The 16,289-nt window shown below is 48.8% G+C and overlaps 1 protein-coding gene across 1 annotated transcript; it reads left to right on the top strand.

The window, feature by feature from the left end:
• Positions 1-9,834: 9,834 nt before the first annotated feature.
• Positions 9,835-15,380, top strand: LOC102515197 (sialic acid-binding Ig-like lectin 5). Its single transcript, XM_032485472.1, has 9 exons — positions 9,835-9,956; positions 10,026-10,409; positions 10,564-10,848; positions 11,047-11,094; positions 11,611-11,868; positions 11,960-12,244; positions 12,484-12,580; positions 12,907-12,973; positions 14,550-15,380. Exons 1-9 carry the CDS (start codon positions 9,923-9,925, stop codon positions 14,721-14,723), a joined length of 1,632 nt encoding a protein of 543 aa, XP_032341363.1. The 5' UTR covers positions 9,835-9,922; the 3' UTR covers positions 14,724-15,380.
• The last annotated feature ends 909 nt before the right edge of the window (positions 15,381-16,289 follow it).

Here is a 16,289-nt window from a genome sequence, read left to right as displayed (position 1 = left end):
TACAACACCCACTTTTTGCTTCAGGCCGTTTATTACTTAACATAGACAGTGAAAGCAAGAGTAGCCAAAGGTGCCACCTCCCCATGGTGCTTGTCACACCCACCAAAAACAGAAAGGGGTAGGATGGCTGCAACAGAGTTGTGGGGTACCCCAGGCTGAGGAGGCAGCTGGCTGAGGAAAGCTTCCCAGGGAAAATTGGGAGGTAAGTCGGAGGTGGCCTGGAAACCATGGTAGAGATGTTCAGCTCCATCTATTTGTTGAGGGCTTACTATGGGCTGAACATTATTTTAAGCGCTTTGCATGATAATTTCAGTTAGCCCCGAAGGACAATATTCTTGTTAGATTTTGGATGAAGATTCTCAAACACTCGTTCTACCTATGTGGTCTCTGCCGGGCACTGGCTGGAAGGGGAAGGGCTGGGTATACAAGTGGAAAACAAAGTTACATTTTCTGCCACCATGGAACCTGCATTCTGTCTAGGGAGACAGGTGATGTAACTTGACCTAGGGTATTAGTTATAAATGCTTTCGCCTGCCGGTAATGGCAGACCTGACCAACCTGTGGCATACACATAGAGGTTAAGTTTTTTCACATAAGTCTAGAGGGAGGTGGCTGTTGTAGCCAAGGTCTTTCTGATTCTTTTGGCCTTTCCCTCATGGTCACAAGATGGATGCCACAGCTCCAGGCATTGTATCTGAATTTGAGACAGGAGGTCAAATTTTGCCTAGCCAACTCAGATTTCTGCTTACATCTCATGGTCTAGAGCTAGGTTACAGGGTACTCCCAGCTGCAAAAGGAAGGAAATTCTACATGCTACAACGTGGATGAACCTTGAGGACATCATGCTAAGTGAAATAAGCCAGACACAAAAAAAATTGATTTCACTTACATGGGGTACTATTCTAGGTTCTCAAGGTTCAGCCAGAAGTAGAATTGTTGGGTCATATGGTAATTCTGTTTTTAATTTTTTGAGGAAATGCCCAACTGTTTTCCACAGTGGTTGCACCATTTATATTCCCACCAACAGTGCATAAGGGTTCCAGTTTCTCCACATCCTTGTCAACACTTATTCTTTTCCTTTTCCTTCTTAATAGTAGCCACCCTGATGGTTGTGAGGTGTATGCCTAAAATTTTCAATTAAAAAAATGGTGTATTTAAATATATTGTTGATTAAAATATTGATTTGGTTGACCAAAGACCAAATAACAGAGGCATTGGTAAGATAGATTGATTTTTCTCATGTAAATATCCACGCTGGTAGATGGGGCAGGGAGTAGGACGGCCCTGCCTGCTGAGGTTACCCACTGACCTAGGTTCCCACCTTCTTGTTGCTCTGCATCTCCCAGCTCAGTGGTCCTCAGACTTGAGTGTGCATCAGAATCCCCTGGAGGGTTTTTGGAAACACAGATTGCTGGGCCGCGTGTCCCAGAGTTTCTAATATAGTAGGTCTTGAATGGAGCCTGAGAACTTGCCTCTCTTACAAAGCCCAGGTGACACAGTGACACTGTAAACTGCTGGTCTGGGGCCTGCACTTTGGGGACCATTCTCCTAAAGTGTCAGCCTCTTCAAGACAGTTGAAGCCAAGTCACCATCACTATAACTTTGTTATAGTAAGCAGGAAAGGGGAAAGGGATATTGGAGAGCAAGCAGCCTGTTTTTAAGTATGCTCCTTTAAAAAAAAACTTTTTTTTTTTTTTTAATGGAGGCACTGGGGGTTGAACACAGGACCTCATGCATACTAAGCATACACTCTACCACTGAGCTATACCCTCCCCTTTAAGTCAAATCATCTTTAGTGGTAACTCCCCTCTAAGGTTCTGGCATTCCTATGCACTTGGACATATGCAGTCCTTGACAATTATTGCTCAGAAGACGATTTTCACGTTTTATCTGCCACCTTCATATATATTTAAGTGGGATGGGATGGTGTGTTTGATCAAATGAGAATAGACACAGACTATCCATCTCAGATTCGTTCTGTTACACTTGAAGACTTGCAATTTTAAGCCCCAGCTCTGGAATATCAATCATTTTCATTGTACATGACAAAAACCAAAAACAAACAAACAAACAAACAAACAAACAAAAAAACCACAGGCCACTGCAGCTCAGTCTTATTGGCAAACATGAGAAAAGACTACATTCAACTTGACTCAATAACAGTGAAATTAGGAGAATTTAGTGCTTTTTCTCCTCCAGAAATAAGGCAAAAGCCGGAACTGCACATCTGAGCTGTGTGCCCTTGAACAGGTGTCTTTGCCTCTCTGAGTCCAGGTTCCTTATCTGGAAGTCAGGGGTGTCAACCCTGGATCTGAGAATCAGTACAAATGTGGAGAGAAGTCACCCGGGGTTCGGTGGGAGCCAGGACTGTGTGCTAACTCTTTCTCCATCATAATATTTCTTTGTGAGCTGAGAAAAACGGCTCAGGTGGTCACCTGTTATCGAGTTGGGAATCAATATAAAGGATTCTGACCGGTTTTTAAAGATATGAATAGAGTACAAAATACGATGTACTACAGGGTGATATTTCGTGAAACTGTATTGATATGAAATGATTTCTTGCTGTGCATCATGGTCAGAAAAGTTTGGAAGCCATTGGTAGACGGCAGTGGTTCAGACAATCGCCCCTTAATACACCCATACCAACTCCCTTTCAGATGCAGATTCCACCTCGCCCATCGCAGGCATTCAGGGTCTCCCCGCGGCTCTGTTTTAGCAGGACTTCGCCGCCAGGTGGCGCCGGTGCCCCGCTGTGAGTGGGTTTTGCTACTTCCTCAACTCAGGCGGTCAAAGCCCGTAATTTCCTTCGTGTCGCCTCTAGCTCCGAGAATGGGGTTTACCAGGACCGTAAGCCCTGATGAGGAATAGAGTTCCCCAAGCAGAGCGCGGCAGGAGAGCTCAGGCGGTCAAGAAGGGATGCGGCCATCCTCAGATACCCACTCATCCCTTCTTCATCCCACAATGTTCATTAATTGCCTCTGTGCGCCAGATGAAGGCCCCCTCCCTGAGCTCACATCGTGGTGGGGGAGGACAGACAAGATCCCAAATTCACGACCTGGCCAGTACAGGGAGGCCTCTCTGCCTAGTCTGGTACAGGACAGCACTCGAGCCAGCTGTGTGACCTTGGGCAGCTTGCTTAACCTCTCTGTGCCTCAGTTTTCTCTGCTATAAAATGAGACTAATAGCATGGACTTCATAGGGTTGTTGTGAGCATTAAATGAGTTAATATTTGTAAAGCACTTTGAAGATCCTGGTTTGTTTGTTAAACCGATTGCAGCACCCCAATGCTCATAGCAGCACTGTTTACAATAACCAAGACATGGAAACAACCTAAATGTCCATGGACAGATGAATAGATAAAGAAGATGTGGTATATATACACGGTGGAATATTACTCAGCCATAAAAAAGAATGAAATGCCATTTGCAGCAACATGACTTGACCTAGAGGTTATCATACTAAGTGAAGTAAGTCAGACAAAGACAAATATCATATGATAGCACTTATGTGGAATCTAATATGATACAAATGAACTTATTTACAAAACGGACTCACAGACATAGAAAACAAACTTAGGGTTATCAAAGGGGAAAGGAAGAGGTAGAGGGATAAATTAGGAGCCTGGGGTTAACAGACACACACTACTATACATAAAATCAATAAATAACAAGGACCTATAGCATAGGGAACTATATTCAACATCTTGTAATAACCTATAATGGAAAAGAATCTGACAGAGAACATATATATATGCATGCCTGAATCACTTTGCTTTACACCTGAAACTAACACAGCATTGTAAATCAACTGTACTTCAATAAAAAATACATAACATAAAATCTACAATTTTAACCACCTTAAAGTGTATAATTCAGTGGCATTTAGTACCTTCACAATGTTGTGCAACCATCACCACTATCTTGCTCCAGAACTTTTCCATCCGCTCCCCCTACCCCCAAACAGGAACCCTGTATCCGTTAAGCAATCACTCCCCAACCCCTCTTACCCCGGCTCCAGGAAACCACTAATCTTCTTTTCGTCCCTATGGATTTGCCAAGTCTGAATACTTCATATAAATGGAATCATGCAATATACTTGTGCGAGAACAGAGCCCTAAAAAATATCCAGGTCTTAATGCCTGGAACCTGTAAATGTTAATGCATATGGCAAAAAGGACTTTGCAGGTGTGATTAAATTAAGCATTTTGAGATGGGGTGATTATCCCACATTACCTGTGTGGGCCCTAAATGTAACCAACAAGTTTTCTTGTAAGAGGGAGGCAGAGGAGACTTGAACACAGAGGAGAAGTTCACGTGATGGAGGAGAAGATAAAGACAGAGAAGATGCTACACCCCTGGCTTTGAAGATGGCAGGAGGGACCGGGAGGCAAGGAGATGGATTCTCCCCTAGAGCTTCTCAAGGGAGCAGGGCTTTGATGTAAAGTCAGTGGCTTAAAACAACACAAATGCATTCTCTTACAGTTCTGGAGTCCACAGGTCCAAGCTGAGTCTCATGAAGATAAAATCAAAGTGTCAGCAGGATGGGTTCCTTCTGGATGATCTAGAAGTGAATCTCTTGTTTCTTGCAGTTTCTGGTGGTGCAGTGATAACAGTCTCTCCTGCTGACGTCTATAGTCCGCGCTCCCTCTGCCTCTTTCTTAAAAAAATTTTGGCAGGGGAGGTAATTAGGTTTATTTATTCATTTTTGATGGAGGTACTAGGGATTGGACCCAGGACCTCTTGCATGCTAAGCGTGCTCTCTGCTGCTGACCTAGACACTCTCCCTCTGCCTCTCTCTTATAAACTTGTGATTACATTGAAGGTCCACCTGGCTAATCTCTGCATCCCAAGAGCCTTAACGTGATCACACCTGCAAAGTCCTTCTGCCAAACAAGGTAACACATTTGCAGGTTCCAGAGATTAAGACCTGGACATCTCCAGGGGTCATTATTCAGCCCATCACATACACTGTCTTTTTTTTTTTTTAATTGAAGTTCAGTCAATTACAATGTGTCAGTTTCTGGTGTACAGCACAATGTCCCAGGAATGCATATACATTCATATATTCATTTTTTATTAAAGGTTATTACAAGATATTGAACATAGTTCCCTGATACACTGTCTTCTTGATCCTCCACCCAGAAGGCAGCATTTTCTTGGATTCTGTCTGTAGGAGGAGAGAGAAAAACATTCTCAGCCCCACTCCTCATCACTCCCTCTGTCTTTCCCCGGGGGAGGCCACATCAGAAGTCCAGAGGTCCCAACCCTACACCTGGTCTGAGCTCCTCCCTGTCCATCCTCTGCCCCCCGGAGCACAGCCAAGACCCTGCAAGGGGTCTGGGGAAGCCACCTGTGGACTCCAAGCCTGTGGGGCCCCCCGGCTCATGTACCGGAACTCAACAGGTGAATTCACCTTTATGCCCCTACTCCACTTGGAGTAGTTCCTGGATGCCAGAGTTCGAGGTCTGTGAGGGGCTCAGGATTTGGCTCTCCTGGGCTCCCCTCAGCCTGACCGGCAGGTTGCTGTCAGTGCCACCAGGTGTATAGACACCTGTTTCAAGACTAGAATGATCCTCATTGCGCAGAATGAGAGACAGTGGAGGGCGAGGCATTCCCGGGGCTTCTATGACGGGAACGGATGCCACAGCATCACTTGATATTTTCATCTCTATAAGCACAATTCTCCAGCTTATAAACACTTTCATGGCTCCTGATGCTCCAGAAATGATGATCCCTAATATGGTACTGATTAAAAAAAAATCAGTATTTGGGGGAATAGCTCAGTGGCTCAGTGGTAGAGCACATGCCTAACATGCACAGGGTCCTGGGTTCAATCCTCAGTTCCTCCATTAGAAAAAAAAAATTCAATATAGGTATGGTCCCTCTCAATATCAGCCTAGGAGGCTGGTTTCAAATGCCTTGAATATGAGCACACACACACACACACACACACAAACAAGTGTCCTCCCCTCATCTGGACACACAAGTACAAAATGCACATTCAGAGATGAGACATGCACTCCCACAGGCAGATACTCAAATACAAAGAGGCACACAGACATGCAAATCAGACACATTCAGACACACAAGTTGACACACACACACACACACACAAGCTTACACACACACAATTGGGTGTTATCATTTTGAGTCCTGGGGTAGACTCTCTACTGTACTATTTCTCTAGGGAAGGGTGGACCCCTGTCTCCAGGCAACTGGACCTAGTTTTCAGCAGCTATGATGTGTCCCACAGAGGAGAAAGAAGAGGGTTCCTGACTTGGGTGACTTTGTGGTCCTCAGCACCTACTAAGTGGTCCATATCGGGAGGTCCTGGGTCACTGGAATCCTACCAGTGACCTCCCCACCCTCATTCGTTCTGGCCATCTATTGAAAAAGCAATGACTAGTTTACTTGTTTGGAAAGAAGGGAAGTTTTAGGGGCCTGTTTTACAATTCTGCAGAAATTTGAAAACTGGCTCAGACCAAGACAAGGTAGAGAGACTGAGTCAGAAGCAGAGTCCTGGTGGTCCTTCCCCACAGAGTCTGCCCCCGAGGGCTGCTCTCCATGGGGTCTAGGCCGGGATGTGGACCACAGAGCTGCAAGGTAAGAGGAGGAATGGGCAGCTTGGTACCAGTTGGGACCATTTAGTTAAAAGTGAGGTCACCTCAGGTTGGAGAGACATATGACTGAGAAGTAAAATGAGGAACTGATTACAGATGAAAAGGAGCTGATGCGTTCCTTGTGCATTTTCATATTGCATTTGTCCCACTTCTTTTTATGTATTTGTGATGAACTCGGCAATTTTCCTGGTCAGCAACTTCCCAGCCTAGCTCTGGGCTCTTCGAGAGTTGACACCGCGGGTCCACCAGGGGGCGCCCCGGAGAACGCGAGGGCCGGTCGGCAGCTTCCGTAGACGCAGGCAAGCGGCAATGTTGCCCCCACTTAGGGAAACTGTGGCTTTCCTCACTACCGTCTGAAGAGGGAAACAGACTGTTCTGGGGCTTCCCCAAGGGCACCCTGAGGTTCGATGATTTACTGGAAGGACTAAAGAACTCAGAGAAACTGTGACACTCTTCATTACACCAAAAGGATGTAGGGGGAGGGTAGAGCTCGGGTAGAGTGCATGCATGAGGTCCTGGGTTCAATTCCCAGTACCCCCATTTAAAATATCTAATTACTTCCCAGCCAAAAGAGAAGGACACAGACCAAGACAGGGGTTGGGTATAGCTCAGTGGTAAAGTGCATGCCTAGCATGAGTTCCTGAGTTGCAAGAGGTCCTAAGTTCAATCCCCAGTACCCCTGTTAAAATGAAATAATATAAATAAATAAGCCTATTTACCCCCACCAACTTTTAAAAATAAGTAATAAATCTAATTACCTGCACCCACCCACCCCCCACAAAAAAGTCTGCAAAGGAAAAACTTGTTTAAGCCGCCCAGAGTTTGGTATCTTATGGCAACTCAAAGCTGACAGATATGCCCAGCAATGATGTTTGAGAACATGTACAAAGTATAAACCTTGGTTTCCAGCATTTTTATCAGGGGTCTCTTATGGGTTGAATTGCACCCCCCAAGAAGGTGTTCAAGTCCTAACCCCCAGTACCTGTGAATGTGACCTTATTTGGAAATCGGGTCTTTGCAAGTGATCAAGGTAAGGTGAGGTTATTAGGGTGGGCCCAAATTCAATATGACCAATATTCTTATTTTTTTAAAAAGGAAATTTGAACACTGAGACAGGCACGTACTGAGGGAAGACAGGAAGACACACAGAGAGCATCACCTATAAGCCAAGGAACACTCATGGCTGTTGGAAGCTGGCAGAGAGTCAGGGAACAGAGGCTCCCTCACAGGCCTCAGCAGGAACCAACCTCGCCCACACCTGAATTTCAGACTTCTAACCTCTGGAACTGGGAGACAGTCAAGGTCTGTGGTTTTAAGCCACCTGGTCTGTGGTACTTTGCTAGGGCAGCCCCAAGGAAATGAGTACAGGGTGGTCACACTGAGATAGGCTGGGACCTGGGACCCTTTGCTGTGATGCTTGGACAAATGTCTCCCAGCAACAGAATACAAAGAAACTATAAGGGATGAAAAATAACAGCATGCACGCACAGTTGGGGCAAATCATGAATAACGAGATTCACAAAGACCAAAAACCCAACTGCCATTTTTGAGGGGCTGGGAGCAAAAAAAAGCAGGGCACTGTGCATGATCCCTGCAAACAGCTCCACCGTGGGGTGGGCAGACCGCCTAAGCTACCCTTGCAGCCGATCCCCGGCCCACCCCCAACCTCACCGCATTTAAGGGAACAGCTCACGCCTTCCCTCCCCATCAGGAAGAGAACGAGGGAACCTGTTAACTTGTTTTTGCTCCCTCCTGCTGCAGCACAAGTTTCAATAAAAGCCTTCCCCAAGAAAAAAAATTTCTCCTCTGGCCTCTTATCAATTTCTATTGATTAAGAAGTCTGAGAATTCTGGTCGGTATTAACACAGGCATTAGTTATTCAGGAGACAGACAGAGAGAGAGAGAAAGAGACAGAGAGAGAGCCCATGGCTGGAGGCTCCAGGTAAGTGAAGATAGTTTAATGAAGTAGGACGTGCCGAGAGCTTCAGGTTCCCTTCCAGGAGGTGGGCAAAGCCCACACCCCTCTTTGGGTGAGGTTAACTCTTTACTACATGCATAGTCAGTCACTTGAGGAGCTGGGTTCATTACAAGCAGAGTGGCCCCAGATCTGCTTCCTTCATTCCTGTGTTGTCCCCACTCTCAGGAGACAGACGGTCGCCCATCCACCCAGCACCCCCCACAACTCCCCGCCCTGGGGCAGGGCAGGCCACGCTCTCCTGTCCGCTGTATCTGAGGATGGAAGCTTCTCCCCAGAGCCGCCTTAATCACGGGCTGGCCCCTGGCAAGATGAAAATGTGGGGTACCTTGGACAAAAAAGCAGGAGAAAGCTTTTTCCTGTTTTCTCTCTGGACCTGTCATGTTTTTTTTTTTTTCTTAACATTTAAACAAATTACTTCATTATTTTGTTTATTTATATTTTTTAATTGAAGTATTGCCAGTTTATAATGTTGTGTTAGTGTCTGGTGTACAGCATAGTGATCTCAGTTTTATGTACATATACACACTCCTTGTCATATTCTTTTTCATTATAGGCTATTACAAGGTTTTGAGTATAGTTCCCTGTGCTAGACAGTAGGACCTTGTTGTTTATCTATTTTATATTTAGTAGTGTGTATCTGCAAATCCCAAACTCCCAATTTATCCCTCACCCCCGCCCTGGTAACCATAAGTTTGGTTTCCATGTCTCTGAGTCTGTTCCTGTTTTGTAAAAAAGTTCATTTGTGTCATTTTTTTAGATTCCACATGTAAGTGACATCATATGGTATTTTTCTTTCTCTTTCTGGCTTACTTCGGTTAGTATGACAATCTCCAGGTGCAGGGAGGCTGAGTGTCCTTGGAGAGCCTGGGGGGTGCTGGATTTGGGGTCACAGGAGGTGAGGCCCTGAGGGCGGGAGTTGGGTGGTCATGCCCTCCTCTGTCCTTGGCCTCTGCGTGGAACAGATGTTTGCCTGGAAAATGAATGAATGAATGGATGAGGGAATCCCTGCCTCCAGCACCTCACCTGGAGCTCCTTTCTCATTTATTTCCCCGGCACCGCCGTCCCTTTGGCTGATCCAGGATGGCTGCTTCTCAGTTTAGGGCAGCCCCGCAACCACTTTCTACCCTGCTGTTTCCATGAAAAGAGAAGTTGAAAGGGGGGAATCTCTCAGACATCTGCAGCTCTGGGGTTCCTCTTTTGCTCATCTCTGGATGGTCACTACCCCCTTCTCCCCCAGAAGCTTCCTCTTGGAGCTTCCTTCGGGGACAGACAGGCAGGTTCAGAAGCCAGACAGTCCGGACAAGCCCCGTTCCTTGAATGTGGAGATGCTGCTGTTTCTGCTGCTCCTGCTGTGGGCGGGTGAGTGGGCAGTGGGGAGAGGGAGGCAGGGCGGGGCTGGAGCTGCAGCTGAGCCTCTGTGTCCCCCAGGGTCCCTGCAGAAGGGTCCACAGTACCAGCTGCGAGTGCAGGAATCGGTGACAGTGCAGGAGGGTCTGTGCGTCCTCGTGCCCTGCGAAGTCTCCTACCCCCGGGTCGGCTGGGACGACTCTACACCTGCTTATGGCTACTGGTTCCGGAAAAGGGATAAACCCCTAGCGGATGTTCTCGTGGCCACAAACAATCCACTCAGTGTAGCAAAAAAGAAGACCAATATTGCATTCTACCTTTCTGGCCACCCAGGGGCCAACAGCTGCTCCCTGAGCATCACAGATGCCCAGAAACAGGAAAGTGGAAAGTATTATTTTCGGCTGATGAGAGGAGATAATGTGAGACACAGTTACACAGACAACCTGCTCACTGTGAACGTCACAGGTATGGAGTGGTCCCCAGGAACAGACAACAGGGGTGGGTGGGAGGGCTGGAGCCCCTGCCCCTCATGGGAAACAGTGGGGCATGGTCAGATCAGGCTTGGGCATGCACGGCCCTCCCCTGTGGGGTCTGGCCTCTCTCTCTCTCTCCTCTCCAGCGCTGTCTTGGACCCCCGACATCCACGCCAAGGAGCCCCTGGAGGCCGGCTCCAGCACTCACTTGACATGCTCCCTGCCAGGAGCCTGTGATCGAGCCACGCACCCCAGCATCTCCTGGACCGGGGCTGCCCTCCACCCCCTGGAACTGGCCTCGGAGGCCTATAAATCCTCGGAGATCCTGCTCACCCCCCGCCCTCAGGACCACGGCACCAACCTCACCTGCCGCGTGACCTTCCCCAGGGCTGGCGTGAGCTCGGAGGGGACCCTCATGCTCAACGTGTCCTGTGAGTGCGGGACCAGGGTGCCTGCGGGGAGTGGGGAAGCCGGGGGCTGGGAGGTACTATAGGAAAGACGTAGGTCTTGTTCTGCTTTGCTTCTGGGCCTCTTGGGGGTGGGAGAGTCCGGGTAGCAGGCGGGAGGTGGGAGGGAAGCAGGGAACAGTCAGCTCTGACTCCCTCCCTCACTGCCTCTCTCTGTCCTAGATGCTCCCCAGAACCTGAGCATCAGCGTCTCCCGAGGAAACTGCACAGGTAGGACAGTGGGTGGTGGTGATGTGCAGGGAAAGCAGAGGTGGGAGGTCCTATTCACTCGGGTGCTTTACATTTACCCTTCATTACGTGCAAAGACTATTGGTCAAACTGGTCAAACTGGTCAAATATACAAGTGTAGAGGAAACACCACCAAGTGAACCATGGTACTCACCACCCAGGTTAAGAACTAGAACAGTACCCCCATCTTCGGAGCACCCAGTTTTATTTCATTTTTGTTTGTTTTTTAAGGAGCTCTGTGGGGTTTTTTCCCAGGGTTTTTTTTTTTGTTTGTTTGTTTGTTTGTTTTGGAGGGGAGGTAATTAGAAGTATTTATTCTTTTAGTGGAGGTACTGGGGATTGGGTCCAGGACCTTGTGCATGCTAAGCACTAGAGCAGCCGATTTTAGCCTCCTCCTTCTGGCCTCAGAGAATGTCACTACACTGAATTTCGCGGGTTTTTTTTTCTTTCTATTGTCTCTCTGTCTCTGTCTCTGTCTCTCTCTACCTCTCTTTCCAGAACTGAAATACCTGGGGAACGGCTCATCTCTTTCTGTCCTGGAAGGGGAGTCTCTGCGCCTCGTCTGTGTCGCTGACAGCAACCCCCCAGCCACATTGAGCTGGGCCCGCGGGAGCCGGACCCTGAGCCCCTCGCAGCCCTCGAACCCGGGGGTCCTGCTCCTGCCCCGGGTGGATTCGGACCATGAAGGCAAATTCACCTGCCGAGCTCAGCACCCTCGAGGTTCCCTGGGCATCTCCCTGCATCTCTCCGTGCAGAGTGAGCTGGGAGGAGGGAAGACACCCCGGGAGAGGACACTCGGGTCCATGGAGGGGAGAGGCACGCTGACCTTTCTCCCCCCTCCCCGCAGACCCCCCGCAGCTGCTGGGACCCTCCTGCTCCTGGGAGGACCAGGGTCTGCACTGCAGCTGCTCCTCCCGAGCCCAGCCAGCCCCCTCCCTGCGCTGGCGGCTGGGGGAGGGGCTACTGGAGGGGACCATCAGCAATGCCTCCTTCAAGATCACCTCTAGGTCGGCTGGGCCCTGGGCCAACAGCTCCCTGAGCCTCAGTGAGGGGCTCAGCTCCGGCCTCAGCCTCAGCTGCGAAGCCCTGAATGTCCATGGGGCCCAGAGCGCCACGGTCCTGCTGCTGCCAGGTCAGGGGGCTGGTTGGGGGCAGAGGCTTGGGGGAAAAGACATCTCCATCCTGGAGAAGATGACGCTTGGGAGGAAAGGGGCCTGGATGGGAGGGAGTGAGAGGTGGCAGGGGAGGGGCAGAGTCCTGTTCTTTGGCGGCTTAGGGGCCCAAGAATATGAGAGCTCAAATTCTGTAGGAGGAGGGGGCATGGGAGTCCTGGGGCTTGGAGGGGAGACCCTAAACCCCACTGGCCTGCAGGAAAGCCCCAGCTTTGGGGAGGATTCGTTTTGGGGGCCGTCGAGGGAGCTGGTATCGCTGGCCTGCTCAGTCTCTGTTCTTGCTTCATCCTCTTCATGTGAGTGTCGTCCCTGGGAGGGAGGGCAAGTGCAGGGGGCAGGAAGAGGTCCAAGTCCTGGAATCCAGGCAGCCCCAGCTGGAGGAATCAGAGGTCTTGAGCACTGGGCCTTGGGTCAGAGAATCAGAGCAGGGTCCGTCCCCACCCCTCCAACCCAGCCATCCGTGAAGGGCGCCGGCTCTCTTGATGAAAGTCGTGATATGAGGCATGTCCCCCGCCTCCTGGCCTTGGTCAGCCCTTCCGGCCTCTTAAGCGGGGGAAATAGTGATCCCACTGCATGCTCTGAGCCAGCCAGGCTGCTGAAAGGTCCTGGCCTCCCTTCTCAGGGTGAAGACCTTCAGGAAGGAGGCCCCTGGAGTGGCAGCTGAAGAGAATGCCCCCTCCACCTCCCAGGTGAGTGATGAGCCCTCTGTCCCTGGGGACCCAATCTGGCTACCTCCCTGGGATAGCCATGGTCACACTCTTCTCCAGGACTTTGACGACCTTCACACCCCAGACAGGCTTTTGCTCTTGCGTCCTATTCATACTGTCACCCAGCCCAGTGACACGGGAGGCACCTTCCCCTCTGCTCTCTGTCTCCTTCCGCAGAGATAAGGACCACCACAGCCAGTCCATTTTACCGTCTGCGTTCAGTTCCAACTGGCGCCTCCCTACGCCTCCATCCCCCTCCCCCCGGACCCCTGACCCACTTTCTCCCCCACTTCCTACCTCTCCTCCCCAGGACAGATGCTGCAGGGATCGCTCCCAAATAATTATTGTCTACTACCAAATTCAGGGGCTCCCAAGACACTCTCAGGTTCAATGACTCACTGGGAGGACTCACAGAACTCACTGAAAGCTTTTATACTCATGGTTATTGTTTAGTACTGGACAAGAATAGAGATTAAAATCAGCTAAGGAAAAAGGCCCGTGGGGCAGAGGCCAGGAGAGACCAGACGTGAGTGTCTAGCTGTCTCTCCCAGGGGAGTTGTGCAGTCAAATCTCCCAGCAATGATGTGTGCTATCATGTAGGGGGTCTCGCCAGACAGGGAAGCACACCGAGACTTCATGTCCAGAGTTTTTATGGTAGTTGGTCACGTTGGCATGGCTTTCTGCTCATGTGGCTGAATTTAGTCTCCAGCCCCTGCAGAGGTCAAACTGATACTGTGTGACCCAAGGTCCCCGACCATCTATCACATTGTTACATAGACCCTCTGGTGTGGGCCAAGGTCTAGGTAAACAAAGACACTCTTGTCAGGCAGGACATTTCAAGGGCTTAGAGGTTCCCTCCCAGGTGCTGGGGACAAGGGATCAAACTCTTCCGTGGGCAAAGTTAACCCTTTCTGGCGCAAGATTATTTGATTTTAAGGTTCATAATGAAATTTGATGATTGTGTTTGCCTGAACCTTTGAAAGGCTGAGTGGTCCCTGAGAGCAGTCCAGGTCTGAGGAAATCCCTGTCTTTCTCACACCATCCATTCCACTCCTATACCATCACAATTTGCAATTAGATAGTAATATAATTGACTACTACTTTAACATCTGCTTCCCTCACTGTAAGCTGCAGGAGGTCAGGGATGATGCCTTCCTTGTTCCCCACTGAATATCCAGCACCTGGCATGGAAAACTGTTCCATAAGGTAGCAGGCACCTGGAGTCAGAAAGACCTGGGCATGATACTTGATGCTACCAATGAGTAAATGTGTGATTTGAGGATATTTCCTTAGCTTCAGTTTCTCCACCTGAAAAATGGGGAAATAGTGTCTCCTGAGTAGATTGTCCTGAGGAATCCAGGAGACTGGAAATTGATTACCAACTTGATTACTCTCAAGAATTTGTTGAATGAATGAATGAATGAATGGGGGCCCAGCCAGTGTCTGGAATGAATGGAGGAAGGCTCAATGTTCAGTTTCCACGTTCACTCTTGGACCCTCCTTGCTCTCTTCCAGCCCCCGTGATCTTAATATGACCCCCTCTTTCCCTTCCACTCAGGGTCACCAGTACGAGTGTCTGCCAGGCAGCACCATGGACCACCCACACCCAGTGGAGGAGGAACAGGAGCTCCATTACGCCTCCCTCAGTTTCCCCGGACTGAGGCCAAGGGAGCCTCAGGACCAGGAGGCCACCAGCGCCACCGAATACACAGAGCTCAAGATCTGTAAATGACCACCCCAAATCCGGCAACTTCTTGCTGGAAGCTCTCCAGGAAGGAAGACATCAGGGACAATTTCCAAGAGAATAGTTTTCCATGTAAATGCGCTACCAACTTGTGTGTGGGCATCCCACTGGCAGGGCGATGGGCAGAACTAGACTCAAATTTCAGCCCCATCACCTATAACGAGCCTGAATTTGGGCAAGTCACTTCACTTCTCAGTCTCTCCTTCTGTCAAATGGACACAATAAACCTAAGTCACAGGGTGGTCGTGGGGCATCAAGGCAGTTATGAATGTAAAGTGTCCCACAGTGGGGACTGGGCAGAGAGCCCCCTGTCTGAGGTCAGACCTCTTCCCAGGATCTGGCCATCCTGGTCCAAATGGGGGACACTCTGCAGGGCTGTTCTAGCTCCAGAGCTCCCCAAATTCTTGGCTGAGGCAGTCGTTGGGCTGCATTGCAGCGCCTCGCCCCTCTGCCCCACCTGCCCCCCTCCCCTCCCCAGGGACCCACCCCTGGGGCACCTCCTCGTGAGCACGCTGCACCCTGGTCTCTCTCTGAGTCTGCTCCCTGGAAACCCAACCTGTGTATTTTACCAGACCCCACAATCAATCACGGATGATCTGAAATAAATGACAGGGGATCTCTTTCCCTAAAACTGTGTCATTGATATTTTAGTTCTCCTGAACATTTTTTTTTTCTTTTTGCAAAATCTGCTTATAAAATTCCCTGCAGTACCAGTCTGGGTTCTATTTACATTGTATATAGTTTTTACAGGGGTCACATCCAACTTATTTTGTTCTTTTTTTTCCATTGAGTGTCCTTTTAATTTTTTCCCTTGTTTCCATTCACAGGGAAACACGTCCAACATCAGCATTATGAGCCAATAGAGGGACTCTGTATTGGCATAAAGTTAACAACATTTGAAGCACGTAATTTCATCTTCTGTGGCATATTGTGTTTTGCCATTTTTCAGTATGATGTTGCATCTCTGCAAGATCAATGACTTTGAAAAATGGTGTCCACTCAGTGAAGGATACCATGAACAAAACAAAAAGACAACTTATTGCGTATTTGCAAATGATGTGACTGACAAGGGCTTAATTTTCAGAATACACAAACATTTCATACAATTCAGTAACAAAAAACCAAGCCATCCAACCAAAAAATAGGCAGAAGACCTAAACAGACATTTCTCCAATGAAGACATACAGATGGCCAAGAGGCACATTTAAAGATGCTCAATATCACTATTTATCAGAGAAATGCAAATCAAAACTATAATGAGGTATGATCTCTCACTGGCCAGAATGGCCATCATTAAAAAATCCCCAAATGATAAATGCTGGAGAGGCTGTGGAGAAAAGGGAACCCTCCTACACTGCTGGTGGGAATGTAATTTGGTACAGTCTCTATGGAAAACCACAGAGAGTCCTTAAAAAACTAAAAATAGACTTACCATATGATCCAGCAATCCCATTCTTGGGCATGTATCTGGAGGAAACTCCAATTCAAAAAGATACATGCACCGTAATGTCCACAGCAGCACTACTTACAATAGCCAAGACATGGAAGCAACCT

This window comes from Camelus ferus, chromosome 9 (genome assembly GCF_009834535.1).
Source record: "Camelus ferus isolate YT-003-E chromosome 9, BCGSAC_Cfer_1.0, whole genome shotgun sequence".
Classification (NCBI taxonomy): domain Eukaryota; kingdom Metazoa; phylum Chordata; class Mammalia; order Artiodactyla; family Camelidae; genus Camelus; species Camelus ferus.
The sequence above is the reverse complement of the archived record's forward strand: the minus strand, read 5'-3'. Positions and strand labels throughout refer to the sequence as shown.